This window comes from Trachemys scripta, chromosome 2, assembly GCF_013100865.1.
Source record: "Trachemys scripta elegans isolate TJP31775 chromosome 2, CAS_Tse_1.0, whole genome shotgun sequence".
Lineage (NCBI taxonomy): Eukaryota > Metazoa > Chordata > Testudines > Emydidae > Trachemys > Trachemys scripta.
In genome coordinates, this window is record NC_048299.1 from 278,034,854 (window position 1) to 278,056,274 (window position 21,421).

The 21,421-nt window shown below is 45.8% G+C and overlaps 1 protein-coding gene across 3 annotated transcripts in view; it reads left to right on the plus strand.

Moving 5' to 3' along the window:
* The window catches only part of RHPN1 (rhophilin Rho GTPase binding protein 1), a 45,843-nt gene that overhangs the window by 14,199 nt on the left and 10,223 nt on the right, over nt 1–21,421 (plus strand). For all 3 annotated transcript variants that reach the window (XM_034763716.1, XM_034763718.1, XM_034763719.1), the window contains exons 5-10: nt 1,092–1,216; nt 2,148–2,314; nt 2,993–3,180; nt 6,059–6,215; nt 11,820–11,939; nt 20,669–20,863. In XM_034763716.1, coding sequence (XP_034619607.1) covers nt 1,092–1,216; nt 2,148–2,314; nt 2,993–3,180; nt 6,059–6,215; nt 11,820–11,939; nt 20,669–20,863 — 952 coding nt within the window. The remainder of the gene's footprint in view (nt 1–1,091; nt 1,217–2,147; nt 2,315–2,992; nt 3,181–6,058; nt 6,216–11,819; nt 11,940–20,668; nt 20,864–21,421) is intronic.

A 21,421-nucleotide genomic window follows, 5' to 3' on the forward strand; every position in this document is an offset into this window, starting at 1 on the left:
TCAGGAGGAAAATGGGGCTTCTTTGCAAATCATTAATTCTACGGGTGATCTTTACACACAACTTCAAGAGCTGTTCTGTAGTGCTTTGTGTGCTTTATATCGTTGGGGTATGGGATTCCCCGGAGCACATGTTGGAAAAATTGCGGCTTCAGTTTATAGGTTACAAATTACTGTATTGGTGCAAGGGTCTGCTGTCATGAGTCAAGCTTTAGGATTGGGGCCCTAGTGAGCAAAGATTAAAATTGGACCATGGTTCAACTGTCAGAATTATTTATCTAAAATATCACCCTACCATCTGAACCTCAGACAATTTACAGCCGAAAAGCCCAGTGCTAGAATGGAAAAAGACTAATTTTGGATCTGTTAATAATGGAACTCTCTGGTTCCACCCCATATCTATTAAAACCTGTCATCTCAAATTGCCTTTTGAAGCCAAAATGAGCTGCTTCCCACACCTGCATTTGATCAGATCTATTTTTCCCAAGCTTTGGTAGATTAATGTAGCTGCCACAGCAAGGCTGCAGTAAAAACACCCTTAGCTTTCAGTTTGCTGAGGTCAATCTTAATAATCCAGCCCAGAGTTGGACAGTCTCTAACTTGCCTTTCCTCTAATCTTAGGCTTCATATGGGTGAAGTGGTGCCAACGATGGACCTATATGGTTAGATCCAAACACTTATATTAAGAGGAGGTTAAGGTTTCAAAGTCAAGCACTCAAAAGTTAGAAGATGCTTTGCCAGTAAATCTTACTTCAGCCCTCCTATATCAAAGTGCATAGGCACAGACTTTAATTATGATCGTATACTATTTTTTCCACCCCCGGGATCCTTGCCTCATTCGGTGTATGAGTGTACCGTCATTTTCTATCATGGTAAAAGAATCTCAGATATTTTCATATGGGATGAATTTCATTCCCCTATGCCAAAGGCAAGGCCTCTGCACCTCTTAAATCCCACTTCTGTGCCCTCAAGTCTGTCTCTGATCAGCAGGGAGTGTCTCCCATTAATTACTGGTGCGCTTGCCACTGTTTCGCCCCTCTTGATGTCTAAAAGCCACGGCTGCATGTGTTACTCTTTTCCCTCCTCTTCCACAGGCCATGCGGACTCCCAGCCGGAACGAGGCGGGGCTAGAACTTCTGATGGAATATTACAACCAGCTTTACTTTCTTGACAACAGATTCTTTCCTCCCAATAAAAACTTGGGCGTCTTCTTTCACTGGTTAGTGAGGGTTTTTTGTTCTGACCTTTAAGTCTGTGTGTATGTGTAGTCTTAATATTGCTGATTTTGAGGGTTGGGGGTAAATAGATCCAGATGCCCAGGCCCTCTGTAGAGCTTGTTCCTCTGAAATATTTTAAAAATCTGGCCTTTTCTCTCTGTCCTCATCACTAAGTTGGGCATATTAACATAAAGATCTGGGTTCCAGCACTACATTCCATGTGACCTTAAACTCAGTGAAGTCTGCAAAATGGGGATTTTAATGCTCCTGTATCTTTAAGGGCATTGTAACCTTGTTGCTGTCTGTAAGTGCTTTGAGATCCTTTCCAGCATGTGATGTACAGTCAATGCAAAGTATGATCACAACATTCATAGTTTCTATTTCAAGTTGAGCAAAACATGAACACACAGTGAGCAACAAAGGAATCCAGCGCATAATAAATGGAAAGAGGCTTGGTTTTTTTAAACATCAATACCCCAGAGGCCTCCTTGTTCGTGCCACATCTTGTTGAGATGTTTTCGGGTCTGGCAGGCACCAAGTCATAGACTGCCCTGTGGAACGCTGTGCAACGGCATCATTCCCTTTGTGGTGGATTGTCCACTGCTGACAATTTTCAAATCAAGATTGGATGCTTTTCTAAAAGATCTGCTCTAGGAATTATTTTGGGGCAGTTCTCTGGCTTGTGTTCCAGAGGCAGTCAGGCTAGATGATCACAGTGGTCCCTTCTGGCATGGGATCTATGAAATTTCAGGTCTCATCTCTGTAGCTAGCCCTTCTACCAATATAGACATTGAGAGTGGGTGGCTTTCCAAGCTGCTGAAAAGGCTGTTCCCCTTTTGGTAGGCTTATAAATTTATGCTCCAGTGATATCCAGTGCATACTGGCAAATCTGCATTTTAAGCTACAAATTTGTCTTCTCCCCTCGGTCTCTAGGTATGACTCACTGACTGGAGTCCCTTCCCATCAACGCGCTCTGGCTTTTGAGAAGGGAAGCGTGCTCTTCAACATCGGAGCTCTGCACACTCAGATTGGGGCACGGCAGGATCGCACGACCCTGCAAGGAGTCGACCGGGCTATAGATGCTTTTCAAAAGGCAGCCGGTAAGTCAGCTGTTTGGAGCTTTCTTGGTGATTCTGTTTTTTCTCCCAGGAAAAAATGGTGGGAGGACTTGTTCATTTCAAGTGAGAGACTTTGGCGTTATTGAGCGTATGCTTCGTAGATGCATTGAGCCTGACCTGTAGCCCCCTAATCTTGACCTGTAGCCCCCTGCTCTGCTATAGTACCAGACTAATAACCCACCAAATCCCAAGTTTTGCTAATGCATCTCTCAATCCTGACCCTGTGAGAAGACCTCATGACCAGTATGGAGAGTGCGTTGTTCTGAGGCATGTGTGACTGGTATTGCCTCTAGTCTGAGCCCTTTAGACAGTTGCACCCATTTACCAGAATCAGACTTTGGCTTCACCAGCACATTGGAATCGGCGATCACCCATGGTGTGGAGCAGCTTAAGCACTGCCGGAGTCTCTAGAGCACACACAGTCGAGGCAGGCAGGAGCAACGTACCAAAGTGAGGCAGAGTTTGGAGAGCACTGAGAATGAGTCCTAACCATATGAAGTAACAGGTGTATCAGTGGCTGTCGTCTACTGCTCTGCTAATCCCACTGGGTGGTGGTGGTGGTCTCTGCTACCTACATTTGCCAGTCCTCCACTTGATTTTAGAGTTGTAAGCAGAAGAGTCTTTTGCAATGTCTCTCTCCAGCTGCTTCTATTCATGCAGGTGCCTTTAACTACCTGAAGGAGAACTTCTCCAACGCCCCCAGCCTGGACATGAGCACTGCCTCGCTGAACATGCTTGTGCGACTGATGATTGCGCAGGTGCAGGAGTGTGTCTTTGAGAAGGTCACCCTGACCAGCGCCCAGAATGACTTCTTCACTCAGCTGCAGATTGCCCAAGAAGCAGCCAGGGTACACATCGCTGCACAGCTTCTGTTTGAACCCGGCAAAGCTGCCCATCTCTTGTGGCTTTACTTAGCAGAGCTGTCTGGGGTGTGGCGGGAAGAGAGGAAAACCAGCAGGGAGGAACACTGTGGGGAAGCTATGGGATGGGACTACGTGGAGCTGTCATTGCTGCAATGAGCAAGGGAGGCACTGCAGGCTGTGCATACTCATTGCCCCACTGGGGGAAATGCAACCATTAGTCACAGCTATCGGGAGGGGCAGCCATCGGTTTCCTGGGTACTCCACGCCTGAATCATGAGCCGAGCACTTGTAAATATTGTTCAATCTTAATCCATATTTCCAAAAAATAAGGAATCCTTTGAGAATTGGGGCTAAGTCACACGAGTCCTTAGTTGAAACAATCTCGTGACCGGAATGGATCACTCCATTACCCTGTTCTCTTCACTCCCTCTAAAGTGTCTGGCACTGGCCACTGTCAGACAGGATACTGGGCTGGATGAACCCAGTATGGTCGTTCTTGTGCTCTTAAGAGAAGTGGCGGGAGGATGAGTGGGGTCCCAAAGGACTGGAGAAGGGCAAACCTAGTACCTGTCTTTAATTCCCTGGGTCCTTTTTGTTCCCATTTTTAATTATAGACCAGTCAGTCAAACTTTGATACCTGGAAAATACTGGAACAATCTATTAATCAGTTTGTAAGCACCTAGAGGATAATAAGGTTATAAGAAATGGATTATACTGGCTTGGCTTGATTGGTTCTTGACTAATGTCGTCCTTTGATGGGGTTACTGGGCTAGAGAATGGGGAGAGGAAGCAGTAGACATGATGTATCTTGATTTTAGTCAGATTTTAACAGTCGCACATGACATTCTCATAACCAAACTAGGGAAATGTGGTCTAGATGAAATTACAAGACAGGTGTACAACTGGTTGAAAGACTGTACTCAGTGTAGTTATCAATGGCTTGCTGCCCATCTGGTGGGGAGGCATATCTAGTGGGGTCTGATCCTGGGTCCAGTACTAGTCAATAGTTCATTAATGACGTGGGTAACAGAGTGGAGAGTATGCTTATAAAATTTGTGGATGTCACCAATTTGCGAGGGGTTGCAAACATTTTGGAGGACAGGATTAGAAGTCAAAATCACCTTGACAAACTGGAGAATTGGTCAGAAATCAACAAGATGAAAGTCAGTTAAAACAAGTGCAAAGTACTACAGTTAAGAAGGAAAAAAATCAAATACTCAAATACAAAATGGGAGAATAACTGGTTAGGTGGTAGTACTGCTGAAAGAACTGGGGGTTATAGTGGATTACCAATGAAATGAGTCAATCATGTGGTGCAGTTGTGAAAAAGGCTAATATCATTTTGGGGTGTATTTAACAGGAATGTCATGTAAGACATGGCATTGGTGAGGCCTCAGCTGAAGTACTATGTCCAATTCTGGGCACCATGCTCTAGGAAAGAGGTGGACAAAATGGAGAGAGCCCAGAGAAGGGCAACAAAAATAAGTGTGTGTGTGTGTATGTGTATGTGTGTATATATATATATATATAGTGGGAAAAGGCGGGGGGGGGGGCATGTTTAGTCTTGAGAAAGGCAGGGGAGGAGGGAACTGAGAAATCTTCAGATATGTTAAAGGCTGATATAACGAGGACCGCGATAGATTGTTCTCAGTGGCCACTGAAAGTAGGACAAGAAGTAATGGGCTTAATCTGTAGCAGGGGAGATTCAGGTTAGTTATTAGGGAAAACTTTTTAACTATAAGGGTAGTTACATTCTGGAGCAGGCTTCCAAAGTTTTCAAAAACAGGTTGGAGACACACCTGTTGGGGATGGTTTAGGTTTACTTGGTCCTGCCTCAGTGCCCGGGGGCCTGGACTTGAAGATCTATTGAGGTCCCTTCCATTCCTATTTTTCTGTGATGACATAACTGCATTTTCTAATCTTACTTAAGGATAATTTGCTAATTCTATTCATAAACAATGGTTAAGCTCATAAATCATTCCACTTTGCACCACAGCAGTTAGTAATGCTATCCACATGTAGTGTTAAACTCCCATCCAGGTGCTAAATATAGACCAAATATTGGGTGGTTAAAAGATGCTCACTCTCCAGCTATGACTCCATAGAGCCCTCCCTAATTTCTGAAGCTCTACTAAGCCGACACTTCAGGGTGAAGCCAGGATGATACCTTGGCTTGAGGTCATTAATGCTGTAGGCCCTCTGAGTGTTCCTTCAGCTGCTGTGAATGCACTGGGTGGAACAGGTCAGGGACTAAGCTCACTTAGTTCTGGGATTTAGGAGACCTGGGATCTATTGTGTGTGGCCTCGGTCAAGTCTCTTAACATCTGTGCCTTAGTTTTCCGAAGCATAAAGCGAGGATAATCTTTAGTCTTTGAGATCTAGAGATAAAATGCTATATAAGTTTGACCTAATGTTATGATTTTAATTATACTGCATTGTATTGTAACAAAGACAAGTAGTTGTGCCACAGAAGTTAGAGCTGGAAAAAGCCTGCTATGTTGCCTGACACACTCACTGCTAGTGCAGGATTGTTCTCTGCCGAATATTTTCTGTTGCTTTGGCCACTCTAATCTTTGTCCCAAGTGATGAGGCTTCCACCCATCCCTCAAGACTATTTAGCCTCTGACTTCCAGAAGCTGGGAGTGGACAAGAGGGGATGGATCACTCGATTGTCTGGTCGGTTCAGTTCATTACTTCTGAAGCATTTGGCATTGGCCTCCGTCGGAAGACAGGATACTGGGTTAGATGGACCATTGGTCTGACCCCGTATGGCTGTTCTTATATTCTTAATCCACAGCCTCACAGTTAGACTGGTGTCTGATTGGAACCTTCTCATTAATAGCCTGTGTTTTGATGGTTGCAGGTTGAAGAAGTCTACTCGTTGGTGCATCAGACCATGACCCAGGCTCACGTGAAGGATTATGTACCTTTCTCATGGGCCACCATGGTCCATGTCAAGTCTGAGCATTTCAAGGCCCTCTCCCACTACTATGCTGCCGTTGCACTTTGTGACTGCCCCTGTGAGTATCAATCCTACAGCTGACCTGCAGCCCAAAGGCGGCTGTGCTGTCACCTAAACGCTTGTTTATCTTACGTCTTCATGTAGCATTCATCAAAGCAACAGCTCAGCACTTGGCCCCTCAAGGTTCAAATGTGGGACATGAGCAAAAATGAGGGGGACACAGAAATAATAGTGCAGGAAGCATAATGCCTTGTGGGACGTTTTAACATAAACAGAACTGTCTGTAACCTCACTTAATCTGAAACTGAGCACAGGGTGTGTAGCGGAGGTGAACTTGATACCCTGCCTGCCTGCTTCTTGTACAATGTTTGTAAAGGCCTTTGAGAGCACTGGCTAAAAAGTGCAATAGGAATGCAATATGCTCTCCATTTCAGAGTTGCAACAGAGACATGGGAGTAAATAGCAAGGAAAGGAGAGGGCGTGTGGAGTGTTGATCCAGCACTTGCCAATCAGTACGGTATTTCTAAGGCTACACTAAGAAGTATTCCACTTAGCATTCTGTACCTAGCACTGCCTGTGGGTGCCCTGTGTCCTCAGAGTGAAGGGGTAAGGCTAGTACAGGGAGACTGCTTCAGAAAAGTTCATTAAGGCCCTAGCCTGGGACTTGAAAGACCTCAGTTCAATTTCCAGCTCTGCCACAGACTCCCTGTGTGACTCAAGGCAAGTCACTTAATATCTGTCTCCATTCCCCGTCTGTCAAATGGAGAATATTTCTTTTCTCCCACCTTCTGTCTGGCTTCTCTGTTAGTGTATATACACAGTGCCTTGCACAGTGGAGCACCAATCTTGTTTGGGGCCTCTAGACCAGGGGTCGGCAACCTATGGCACGCGTGGCAATTTTTAATGGCATGCTGCTGCCTGCCGGGGTCCTGCTCAGCCCGCTGCCGAACCCCGGCAGGCAGCAGCGTGCCATTTAAAAATCCTGCCCAACACAGCCCACTCTTCTCCGCCCCCCCGCCTACTGCTCTCTCTGGCGGGGACAGGGAGCAGAAGCAAGCTTGATCCTGCCGGCTATTGCTGTAGGGCAAGCTCCACTGGTAGCCAAGCTTCCCTCTTCCCCCCCACCCCCCCAAGCGGGCTGCATAGAGCCCTGCCGCTGATGGCCCTTGCAAGGGAGGGGAGAAGAGCAGCCCCAGACCGGTAAGGAGGCGGAGAAGAGGCATGGGGAAGTGGGGTAGGAGCGGGGCGTATCCCTCCAGCCACCGGCCCCGCTCAGCCTGCTGCCAACCTGGGGTTCTGGCTGCCAGCCCCTTGCCAGCCGGGGTTCCGGTCGCAGGCCCCACTCAGCCTGCTGCCGGCCTAGGTGAACCGAACCCCAGGCTGGCAGCGAGCTGACCAGGCCGGCGGCTTAAGATCAGCATTTTAATTTAATTTTAAATGAAGCTTCTTAAACATTTTGAAAACCTTGTTTACTTTACATACAACAATAGTTTAGTTCTATTATATATAGACTTAGAGAGAGAGACCTTCTAAAAAAAGGTTAAAATGTATTACTGGCATGCGAAACCTTAAATTAAAGTGAATAAATGAAGACTCAGCACACCACTTCTGAAAAGTTGCCAACCCCTGCTCTAGACAGTACAGTAATATAAACAGTTGACTTCAGAACACATAGATTTCAAAAATCAAGATGTAAATAATACTTTTACAATGGCACAGCTCCACAAAGGGGGCTTAGACACTGCAACACTGAGTATCACAACACCTACCTTCTGGATGCCAAAAAAATGACAGGAACAACACTGGGGTCTACAAAGCCTACATAACGAATGGTCAGATAGGTACCTTAGAATGGGATCCACAAAGCCAACAGGGGTGTGTCCTAAGCCCCACCCCTGTGAGTTCGATTCCTGTTCTCCCCCGGTTATTGAATCACTAACAGAGACCGGCATTTGGTCGCTTAGGTTGCATGTGGGGGCCTCATCAGAGGCTGTCTAACTCCATGTAAAACAACAGGGGTGGGATGGAGGGAAACCCCCTCTATAACATTTGTCCCTGTGGTTAATGCACTCGCTCAGAATGTGGGAGACTCCCCACCCCATTCAAGTCAAATCCCTTCTTGTTAGGCAGAGGGGAGAACAGGGATCTGCTACCTTGCAGGTGAGTCTCCAAACCAGTGGGCTATGGGGTATTCTGATGTGGGTCTCCCTCACTCTGCTATTGAAGTTGTTCCACTTTAATTAAATGACTGGATCATTTAAATATTAATTGGGCATGACAGAGTTAGAATGACTCTATTGGTTCGGGCACTTACATGAGAGAGGGCAGATCCCTGTTCGGATATCTTCCTCTCCTCAAGGAGAGGGAGCACTTGAAGAGGGGATTAGACCCTTGCAAGCCCACTACAAATGTGGGGTTTGTCGTGTATGCAAATAACTTGACGTTGTCTGGTTTGGGTCACACTGGCAGGGTGTGGCCAGCGGTGTCTCGCCGACGGCCAGTGTGACGATCACCACCTGGCTGAGCAGCGAGAGCCAGCTCAGCACCTCAATGAACGAGGGGTTGGGGCCTGGTGTGTTCCACACTTGGCTCTGGCCCAGGCTGCCATTGCTGCTTCCTGCCCACGGGGGGGGCGCTGACAATACGGCGATTAGGAGCCTGGCCCTCAGTGGCCCCTGCAGGCCCAAGGAGACGGCACAGCACTGGCTGGTGAAGAGCTGAGACTAGAATCCCTCCCCTCCTCCCCCACTGTAGTCAGCACATCTCTGAGGGGCCCACCCAATGTGCTTTACAGGATAGTCAGGCCTGGTCTCTATCCCAAAACGCTTACACTCTAACCCCACTTGTGGAGTACTGCCTAACAAGTGATAGGGAGGGGTAAGGTGAGGAAGGAAGAGGGTTGCAGCAATGCGGTCATTTCAGGGGTGTGTGTGCAGATCTGTGGTTCAGTTGTTGTCTCTTCCTCCTGCCCTCCCCACCTCAAGCTCTTCTTTATTGGCTCGTTCCACACGCGTGTCACAGACTAAAGCGAGTCTTTAGCAATGGGAATGAGGAGAGGGTGCTGGGTTAGTGGGCCTGACTTGGGAGGAAGCTCCATGAAGACGGGTGTGACGGGTTGGATCACAGAAACCCCCTTGGGAGCTGCCACCCAATGTGCAAAGACTACCCCTGCTCCTGTTTTCCCTGCCAGCTCAGGACTCCAGTACCCTGTCTTTCTGAGCCAGACATTCCTGTCTGGCTCCAACACAGACTCAGGGTCTGAATCACTTGTCCTAAAGCTGCAAGTTTACCTGAAAACAGCTCACAGAAGTGTGCTTGTCTTTAGCACTCAGATGCCCATCTCCCAATGGGGTCTAAACCCAGATAAATCCGTTTTACCCTGTATAAAGCTTATGCAGGGCAAACTCCTAAATTGTTCACCTTCTATAACACTGATAGAGAGAGATGCACAGTTGTTTGCTCCTCCAGGTATTAATACATACTCTGAGTAAATTACTAAATAGAAAGTGATTTTATTAAATACAGACAGTAGGATTTAAGTGGTTCCAAGTAGTAACAGACAGAACAAAGTAAGTCACCAAGCAAAATAAAATGTGCAAATCTATGCCTAATCAAACTGAATACAGATAATCTCACCCTCAGAGATGCTTCAGTAAGTTTTTTCTCAAACTGGACACCTTCCAGGCCTGGGCACACTTCTTTCCGCTGGTACAGCTCTTGTTGCAGCTCAGGTGATAGCTAGGGGATTCTTCATGATGGCTCCTCTCTCCCTTGTTCTCTTCCACCCCTTTATATATCTTTTGCATAAGGTGGGAACCCTTTGTCCCTCTGGGTTTCCACCCCCCCCTCACTGGAAAAGCAGCAGGTTAAAGATGGATTCCAGTTCAAGTGACATGATCACATGTCACTGCAAGACTTCATTACTCACTTGCCAGCACACACACATACAGGAAGACTCACAGGTAAATACAGCCATCTGCAGACAATGGGAGTCATCAAGATTCCAAACCATCCTTAATGGCCCACACTTTACATAATTACAATAGGCCCTTAAAGTTACGTTTTATATTTCTAGTTTTAGATACAAGTGGTACATTTCTACAAATAGGATGATCACACACAGTAGATTATGAGCTTTGTAATGATACCTTACAAGAGACCTTTTGCACGAAGCATATCCCAGTTACATTATATTCACTTATATTTTTATAAAACCATATAGATTGCACAACGTCACAAGGGGATGATGTGGGTGGGGGGTTGGAGGAAGCTTGGAGACTGCTGTAGGAGTAGCAGGTGAGGAGGGTAAAACGGCTGGCATCGTTATAGGGCAGCGGGGGCAAAACAAGCATTTTTCTAAACACTCTGTGTGGCTTTTGCAGTGACTGTCTTAACAGTAATAGCTGGTTAAGGGGTGGGAAGGGGAAAGCAAGAATCAACAGGAGAGTCCCCAAGTTGCCACATCATGCCCATTCCGGCTTTTGGGAAGGCAACGTGTCTCTGCAGTTCAGATGCCACAGCTGTTGTTTGTTCCCTCCCTAGGTATAATCCAGCCCTGTTGTTCAGAGTAACAAATCCTTAGCCAGTGCAACAGGCCATCAATAAACTCTTTATGCCAAGATTAATCCCCAGCTGGTACAGTACTTGCACAGAAAGAATCAGTATCTGTAATGCCAGCATGACATAGGGCTGACTTCAGATTCAACAGGCTTCAGCAGTTGCTTCCAGTTAGTGTTCTGGGAACATGCTGGCTTGATTTTGATTTTATTATTATTTATTTAAGTGCTTTTGTTGCTCCAGGCCATGAGCCCTCCCAATCTCTTGTTATCACCACCTATTCCCTAGAGAGGCGATTATGCTGTAATCCTGAAGTTCATCCCCACCTAAAAAGATTAGCCGCCACTTTGGCCAGGGACTAATTACAAAAAAAAGCCAACGCAAACCGACTAGATCCGCAGCTCGAAGGGCTTGTGACAAGCCTTGTTTGTTTCCGCCTCACCAGGATTGTGCTTTGATCTAGCTCAAGTAGCAGCAGCACAGCTGTGGCAGCAGGGGTGGGGCGGCATGGGCCAGTCTTCCAAGTCTATCCAGGACCCAGGGCACATGCTGGAGTGGCTAGCCTGTCCCGCCACCCGTGGTGCCCTGGCTCTGCTGCTGTTGTTACCATAGCTAGCCCAAAGCTGGTTTGACTGTGTTCGTGTGCTGCGATCACCCCTCTTGATCGCAATGTAGCCATACCCTCTGTATTTGTGACCTTGGCATATATATATCTAGGACACTTTTTTGTTTCCTTTTCATGCCTGCTTTAAAAAGGAGCTAAGGAAATTGGGAGAACTAGAAGGTGCCCAGATACCACAGTGACGGGTGCAGTATCTAGGGTTGGCGCAAAACCTTGAAATTTTTCATATGTTTGGTGATTTTGTAGGCTGCCCCGTTAAATGCACAGGCTCCCTGCCCTGCATTTGGATCCATTAGCACAGGGGCTCTAGTGTAATTAGAAACACCCACCCTTTAAACTGTTGGAGCAATGTAGATCGAAGTGCTCCTGCAGACAGGCTATCCAGGTTCTTCTCTCCTCTGCCTGGGAATTTCCAGCTATTTATGGCTAAGTAATGCTTTGAATATCCCACTGAGCCTGTGTACGCCTGCTTGTTTCACACAGCCGTGTCTGATGCGGACCTCCCAGAGCACGAAAAGGCCTTTGTCCAGTTTCACGTCACCATGCCGGAGGGACCATCGCTTCGTCTTGTGCTGCAAGACCTGGAGGAGCGAAGGAAACTGGGTAACTATCCCTCAGCGTAGTCAACCTTGTATGGAATTAGCCAGGGGATAAGTTTTGATGCATGAAAAGCCCCACTGTAATCCCACTATTTCCCTCTGTGGACAGCATCCATGAGGGCTTGGTGAAGAAGTATTGAGAAACCATGTTCAACACTCTCTCCGCCCCAGCTCTGCCTTTTCCATGTGGTGGTTTGAAAGGGGCTTCTTCTGGGATGCTGTGACTGGAACATGCCAGATGTCTCCCTTTCCATAGTCAAACGTTTAACTATAAATCCTATACCAGCCAGGCTTGGGGGATATTTATCAGGCAAGGTGCCTTGGAGGCTTATTGCCTCACTTCTCAACACCTCAGTCCTGCTTTGATGTCTTAAAGGTAAGATCAGGGCATGAAAAATGTGTGTACTCCCTCTCCTTTTCCTAGAATTAAGTCCATGGATTTCTGTAGAAATTAAGCGGTCATTTAAAACAAAACAAAACCAAAAAGTTTTTAGCCTTTCTGGTTGCAAAGATCCTTCCAAACATGACTGGATGTAGCTCTGGTTTCCTGAGCCTGCAGACAGTTCTAGTGCCTCAGAGCCCTGAGGGCAATATTAAAGTAAAAGGATTCTCTTCATTTTCACTCTTCTGCTTGGAAATTCTATGATAGAAGCAGACACTACAGCTACTTTCAGGGGCAGGGTAACAGACATTCTCCGGTGACTGTATGTGTAAGAGGAAATAGCATTTTGTGGGGTTCTATGTTCTTCTCTCAATAACTCTGCATTACATCTGCTTATTTTGTACACTAAAGAAGTTTTTCTAACTGCCAATGCTGCAAGTGCCCCTAGGATCAGAGAGCCAGGCTGGGCTCTTTTATTGTTGGCTATATGCGAGCCAGAAAGTACTGCACTGGGTGCTTAGTTACAAATACTGCTGGTGATGCATGAGCCAGAATGGAATCCAGCTCTCTAATGTAGTGGGGTTGGCTCTCCAAGGCTAACTGGAGGCAAAACCAGGAAAGTTTACTTCAAACATTGAAGTCTGCAGTTCTCACTCTGAATACATCCCGGGAGAAGCTTTAAGTGTAGGCGCTTTTCAGAGTTGGACTCACTTTAATGGCCCTTTTGCACTGCATTCAATGGGTTTCTTTCACAGGATGTAATGGGAGTTGGATTGGGCTGGGAGTCTGTAATGGAACCCAAAACTTGAGCAGGAGGGGTCTTAGCATTAGGCTTCGAAGCATTAGAGTTTTATTGGTAAATGTTGGGAAACCTTGATTTCACTGTACACACACAAACTGATGTCTGTTTCCACCAATAATGATCACAATTTACATCTAGGCAAAGTAAGAAATCTGCTGCTTGAGAACTTATTAGCGTTTAGGGATGTTTACTTTGTCAACATCACATGTCAAAATATACAGTGTGCTTTAATGGGTTATAAAGCTTTAACTTTTTGAATCTCCGCATCTACTCAGGGTTGGCAATTTCCCAGGAAAAACTAATTTAGGACACGATGCTGGAAAATACCAGTTTAAACTGGAAAAAATAATTTTATTAGAAGAATATACTAATGCTCATTACTAAAAATATTTAGCAATTTGATGATTTCGCACAGTGATCTGTTTAATTTTAAGGAATTTTAAGACCCAAAAAATCCGCAGTCTAAAACTATATACTATTGCCTTGGCTACCTCAAACTGAAACTTTGGAATCTGGGAATTCCCCCTTCTTTGTTGAAAACATGAAAAAATTACATGTTTGTTTACCAAACAAAGAAAGGGAATTCTCAGATTCCAACACTTTCATTTGAGGTAAACTGCAATTAACTGTCCAGTGCAGTACTGTCTCTTGATGTGGCTGCTGGCGGGCAGCTGAATTCAGTACAGGAACTCAAGTCAAAATATTTCAACTTGAGCAAAAGTGGACCACCACCTGACCCAATTCATGGCTATTTTGAGAAAGTTATGAAGATGGCAGAGTTTCTTAGATGCAGAAATGGCAAAGAGAAAATGATCAGGTAGGCAGACTGCATGAGGAAACATTTTGCAAATGCAGTGGAAAGAACAGACACACCGGACCAATGACTTTGGTTAAATGCACATGAGTATTAGACTCGGACTGTAAGGATGAAGGTACTGATAAAACTGCACTGTCATTGCCTCAAAAGAAAGCCAGGTCAGCTAAAGACATCAAGGAGGAAGAGTCATGGCTTTTCTCTGAGTGATGTCACTGAGTGTTCCACCGTGTGCGCGGCAGCACCCCCTGCATCTGGCTTTTGGAGATCTTCGTTAACCGTGGCTGTTGGACTGCACATGGGCATCTCCTCTGTCTCGCGCTGTGAGCAGGACGTGTGTGTGTATATATAGCGCTGTGGGTTCCAACTGCCCCCCAGTTCCTTCTCTACCGCCTTTGGTCTGGGCCAGAATCCACAGCAGAGCCTGCTTCTCCTTTACCATTGATAGTGCCTTACTTGTTGTTTGCAGTTTTAGTTCTTTCCTTCCGAACTCTCCCAATTTAAAAAAAAAAAAAATCTCAGCTTTTCTATCTCCTTAACCTTCTCGTTAGTTTGTAGTTTAGGTTTTTGCTTCCTACCCTTCTCAACTGGGGAGCTTTTTCCCTCACCTTCATGCCTGGCACTCCTGGATTCGAGTGGGGTATATCCTGCCAGAATGCCTTTCCAGTAACCGACAGTCACCTGCAGTACATTCGCTCCCCAGGGAAGGGACACATCCTACAAAAGTGTGCTCGCTGCCAGGGCCAGAAAAGACTGGGACATTCGCTTGTGACTTCTCTTCATGGAGAAATCGCTGTGTCCAGCTTTGGAACCCAGCCCAGACACTTCCCCTCCACGGCCCTCACACTCCGCTAGGTTGTCTACTGACCTGTTCGACATGTCCTTCCAGAAGAAAGTAGTCTCCTTCCCATTCTGACCCGAGGAAACGGGCTCCCTCATCACCCCTTGAGACGCTGCCTGCCATAACTCCATCCCCAGCAAGGTCGGTTGCCTCAACATCCTCAGAGAGGGGACATAGTGGGACCTGGAACCTCTCGTACTGACGTCAGCCAACAGATTTGCAGCCCTCGGCACTGTCTCTGGGCATTAAAGACAGATGCAAGACCTCTGAAACCAGTGCCAGCTGTGCCAGCCAGACTACTCCGGGCCTTACAGCACCAATAAAATCGCCAGCACCGACAACCCTACTAGCACCAACATCCTTTTCAGCACCACCTAAGTATGCAGCACCAGGAAAGTCTTCAACCCCATCAGCTGTGCCAACAATGCTCTTCCCTCCTCCACAGGTGTTTTGACACCTCAGAGACCTGTTTGTCTCTGAGATGCCGGAGTCCCCCCATTCCTCAAACGTGACCTACATCCACTGTCGTCCTCGTTGCCGGAATCCTATCACTGTTCCCAGAAGATGGCACCTACCTTCCCTAGCGATGTAGAAGAGGAGAACTCAGTCCCACTCGAGACAGTCTCACAAGGCCTCTTCTGTACGTTGCGCGCAATCCACCATTGGACCAGGCCCCTGGTATGGATGCAACCCCACGTGCCACTCCCTCAACGTTGGCTATACTGGGATCCTTGGGCCATGTATAGAGAACAGTTAGGGAACCCTTCCACACACCAGATCTGAAGGCCTTCCCCTTCTTCATCAGTCTCTCACCCACCACATTGGTCGCTCGCCTCTTCCCATACCGGAGGAGGAAATTCCACTGTTGCTCCACTTCTCCTCCTCTTCTCATGATGAGGCCATCATGTCTCCATCTCCTACTGCAGCTGAAAACTTCTGAAAGTGTCTGAAGTTATTTTGCAGACACTCTTCAGATTCCTTTAGAGGAGGGGAAGGATCAACAACATAAGCTACTCAACATCCTGCACATGTCATCGTCCTCCAAAATAGCGCTCTCTATCAACCAGGCCCTTCTCGATCCTGCAAAAGTACTCTGGCAAACCCCAGTGTCCATTCCATCGACTTGAAAGTGGACGGACAAAAAATACTATGGTCCCGCCAAGGACTTGGAATTTCTTTTTACTCACTGCACTCAGAATTCCGTGGTTGTCAATGCCATGCAAGAAAATACCAATCTTGACTTATCCACCATGTTAGACACTGGAAGTGACTGGACCTGTTTGGATGTAAAGCTTATTCATCTGCTACTCTCCAGTTTCGCATATCCAATTACAAGGCTCTCATGGCTAAATATAATGACAGTAACTACTCTAAAATACAGGAACTCTCTGCCAAGACCTTCCTGACGGAAAAACTGGGACAACTCCAAGAGCTCATCTCTGACGGACACCTCTTAGCCTGTACAGCTCTGCAAGCCTCTTTAGACTCGGCGGACACCACCGCCCGTTCATAGAAACTGCTGTTCTGAGGCAGGTGTCATGGCTGCAGCTCTTGGGCTTTTCTACAGAGGTACAAACGACAATAGAGTTGGGCCCCAAATTATTTGCGGAGCGTCTGGATGACTCCCTTAAGGATTCCAGGCAACTCTCCACGCTCTCAATATTTACTCTCCAGTGCCAAAGAGATGCCTGGGAAAGTATCAACTTCCCCCATGACCCCGACCACTGTGTTATACCTCAGAGCAGCAATATGATACCCAAAAACATCAATAGAAGCCACTTACCAAACGCAGACATGACTCCCCGGGGAATACTTCTCTCTCACCTCCAACCAAACAACAATTTTGAAGTTGTGGATGAGGCCTTGAGACACCTTCCTCTGTTCCAGTCATATCAAACATCTTTGACATCCCACCAATTTGGCGACCACCTACCCCCTTTCTTTCCATCATAGTGGCTAATTACCTCAGATAAGTCAGTTCTGGTGCTCGTCAGAGAAGGTGATGTCATCCCTTTTCTATCTAACCCACCCTCCTTCCCCATCCCTTTTCAGGGATCCTTCTCATGAACCCATCCTAGGAGAAGAGAGAAATCTGTGATTGGGAGCCACAGAACCAGTCCCACCCCAACGCAGAGGGAAGGGTTTTTACTCATTACTTTCTGGTCCTAAAGAAATCTAGTGGATGGAGACCAATCCTAGACCTTTGAAACCTAAACAGATTCGTCAAACTGCAATGCTTCAAGATGGTTATCCCCTCCACTGTTATCCCAGCACTGGAACGGGGATTGATTTTCGGCCCTTGACCTCTAAGACCTGTACTTTCATATCACAATACATCCCGCCCACAGACACTTTCTCCAGTTCATTATGGGAACCGACCACTATCAGTACAAGGTACTGCCCTTCAGACTGTCGACGGCCCCTCATGTATTTTCTAAGGTCCTTGCAGTAAAGAGGGCATCGTCATCTTTCCAGACTTGGACGACTGTTTCCTCAAGGCCCCATCTGAAACTGACACCCTTCGCACTATCCATATGACCACGAACCCTTTCTCAAGCCTCAGCCTTCGCATAAACCTGGAAAAATCTACATTAACACCAGTGCAGAAACTGCAAGGCAGTGGTACCTCAGCAAAAATCCCATTTTTTGCCATATTTACTTGCATTTAAAGCACAAGAAGCTTCAGATCCAAATCAATATTTTTGTCCACTATCAAGAAAAGATTCCCCGGTCACAGACTTAAAAAAAAAAAAAAAAAATCGGAAGCATAGTGATATTCCGTCCGACTTGATAGACCTGATGGTGCAATTGCATCAGTGCCCAGCAAGTTCAGCCATCACAGAAAACAATCTTTTTTTCAAGCTTTGTATATATCAGTTCAGAATTTAGGAATAGGCTTAATCTATCTGCTGCATCAAGGTTTGTCTCTTGCTGCAGAATGCAGGATGGCCAAATGGGCCTGGACTGCTAGTCTGTGACTCGGCATGCTTCTGATTGCTCAACGCTAAAACCCTACAGCTCTACATTATTTTCATATAATCAAATGTGTGTTACTTTTGTTTACATAAATATTGAAAGCTGAAATGAGTCACGACTTTATAACTTCTTCTTTGAGGACAATACCAGACCAAAATGTATAGATGTTTATGCCCACTAGAGTTTTATTTTTTATTCATACAGTCCTAAATTTAAGCTCTGAATCTACCTCCTTATGTAAGCACAATTAGTTTTCATTACATATTCAAAGTGTAATATAGTATGCATTAGTGAAACAGTTTTCAAAATAGAAAATGCCTTAAAGTGGGACAGGGTGGTAAAAACCAGCTCTGAACACCATGCCATCCCTGCTGCTACTGTTTAATAATTTGTCTGACTTCTCCTGTAACATCTCTGAACTGAAAACGTAAATAGCTAAAAATAGAAAAATGCTTCAAAGTAAACCCCAGTATTATCTATCGAAAGTATATATAAAAAAGTTCTGCTAAATCGGCTTACAATTCTGGTTCAGAAAGAGACCCAGGTGCCTAGTTGTCTTTAAAAAGCTATTGAATACGGCTCTTATCACATCGATGGTCTGTTGTGCTTTCCGAGTCATTTAACATAACCCGATGCAGTTAAGAGACATCTGCTTGGATTAATAAAAGTTTCAAATGCAGGTTGACTCTTGGCTTTCAAGTTATGAACCTGATCACAGGAGGATACTGGGGGGGGGGCTATAACTCCTATCTCTTGCTCCCTTTGATACTGATTGCCATAAAGGCAAAGAAGTGATCACTTGCTTTTTCAGCTACGTGTGTGTGTGGTGTGTTTTTTTTTTTTTTTTTAATTCCAACAACTGTCCCTGAAACGACTGGAACAATAGAAAGCTTGGGTCTTAAGCTCTAGTTTGTCATATCTGCTTTGCTTCCCCCCCCCCCCCAGCCTCCCACTTTTGTGTCATTGTGCATCTAAGACTTCTATGATTTAGAAAGCATGAAAAACCAAGAGACACAGACCTACTGGGGATAATTCCATCTTCAGCCCAAGGCTGGATTGTTCCCTACTAGCTGCTTTGCTTAGTTTAGTTTTGAAATGTTCCAAGCATGAGGGTTTAGATATTATCATCCTTGTACTAGTGAGACAGATGAGAATCCTTAAGTGTTCCCAATAGAACTTCCCAAGCCAACTATTAGAAATGACGTCTTGCTAAGATTTAGGGGGCCAGATCCCCAGCTGGTGTAAGTTGGTGATCTCACTGGAGCTATATTGACTTACACCAGCTGGGAATCTGGCTCTATTGCTCTTCTCTACCAAGAGGACAAGATGGCCCTGTTAGTTCTTACAAAAAATGGAAAGTGTAGACACCAGTCTCTGCTCTTGTATGTTCACAGGATGCAGAGGTTAAAACATATCCACAGAATGGTCCCTCTTTCCTTTCTCACAAAAGAGCAGTCTTCCTTGCATTGAAGTTACAACCCAATGAGCCACAGAGGAGGCATTTAGACCAGTGGTTTTCAACCTGTGGTCCGTGGACTCCTGGGGTTCTGCAGACTGTAAGATTTCCAAAGGGGTCCGCACCCTGCACTTTAAATTTTGCAGGGGTCTGCAAACGAAAAAAGATTGAAAACCACTGATTTTAGACCAACTATGTAAGATGTTATACCACCTTCTCAGCAGTCAGCTCACCTTCATCTTCAACTAAGTAATATTTGAGGCAGAAATGCCAGCTCAGACAGTTGACTTTAGTTCTAAAACATGACTTGGAGTCTCCCTCCACTCCCCAGAGAACGTTATGTCCCAATGTAAAAATTAATTAGAAAGCAACATAATTATCTGAGAACTTTTCAGGACATGCCTGGGCTCGTATATTTAATTGCTATTATCTATTGAGTAATCCTTTGATCACCAAATCCAGACAGACCATCCCTGTGTGTTTCTGTACATGATAGGAAAAAGCAGGAAATCCATCATAGCACTTACAAAACCAAGTTCATGCCAGTGTCCAAGAATCTACGAATTCCAAATAGTGGTGCGTATTTTGAATATAGATTGATATGTTAGAAAACGAAAAATACTTATTTTAATGAATTTTTCTCCTAGTAGAGAACAGGGCCTAAAAATACTTGCCTTGTTCACATCCTACAGCACAAATATTCACTTCTGAGAAACGTATAGCACAGAACCTGGTATGTCAGGTTCTGATCTCTTACACCTATGTAAATCCAGAGTAATTTACTGGACTGTGTTCCCATCGTGTGTCTTTAAACTAGAACTACCATAAGATTGTCAACAAAAGAGTGTTTATTCTGTGGTTTATCACTGGCCATAGATAGCTTCCTGACTCTGCAGCTGTGTTCATAAATTCACAGTTTAAGGCCAGAAGGAGTTAGAGACCTAGTCTGATCCCGTATATAATTCAAGCTTCAAAAGCCCACCCAGTTACTCCTGTAAAGAGCCCAATAACTTGTTTGGCTACAGCAGATCTTAAATGACACGTCCTAAATCATAACTGAGCCCATGTTGGGCTGAGCAATAGCCCTGCATGGGGGCAGAGGGGGACCCTATACCAGTAAAGAACTGAATTGAAAACTCCATGTCATTGCCCAAACCCATGGAGCACAACCACTCCTGTGAGGCATAGAGGTGAGGCCTGCATGTCCATGATTGGTGCTACCTCCACTCAGTTCAAGATGGAGCCCTGCGTGCTTGGGCAGGTCTGTGCTGCAGTTGGGAGCTGTGGTTGCAGCCTGTATAGGCCCTCCTGACTTAGCTTTGATCAAGCTAGCTCGCCAAAAGTAGCAGTGAAGTTACTGGGACTGCTTTCTGCTGATCTGCTAGTGGCTTGGCGGGAACATGGCCCTGCCTGAATTCTCTGTCCTGTCAGTGACGGTGTGTTATGGCGTTTGTACTTGCAGGCAAGGCTCATTTGAAAAAAGCGATCATGCGACACGAGGAAGCCATGAGGATCCACAGTCTGTGCAAGATCCTGAGGAAGATGGACATCCTCCAGGAGGTCCTCTCCTTGGCTCATAAGCGCTCGCTTAGCAAATACTCGGAAATCGATCACGAGGAAGACTTCTTCGAAACCGGAGATGCTCCTGACATTCATCGTAAGTGTCATTTGAGGGGTGGGAAGCACTATTGACTGTTGTCTTACCGTGTCTTTGATCCTTCAGGCTCCTCCTCCCTTAGTCCCTATAACAGGATTTAAAAGAGAACTGGATAAATTCATGGAGGTTAAGTCCATTAATGGCTATTGGCCAGGATGGGTAAGGAATGGTGTCCCTAGCCTCTGTTTGTCAGAGGGTGGAGATGGATGGTAGGAGAGAGGTCACTTGATCATTACCTGTTAGGTTCACTCCCTCTGGGGCACCTGGCATTGGCCACTGTCGGCAGACAAGATACTGGGCTGGATGGACCTTTGGTCTGACCCAGTACGGCCGTTCTTATGCAAGTCCTTTTCTCTGCTAAATTATCCCCTCTCAAATTAAATTGGCATGTGCCCTTGCAGGAGCCACGTTGGGAGAGTTATTACTCATTGATAATGTTCTAAAGTTGCAATTTTTTGTCTCAGACCCCGGTGACGGACATGGTATAAAAGCCTAGCCCTTTCCTCCATTCTGAAGGATGAGAGGAGAATTTGCATTTTTGTGGCACTACTAATCCAA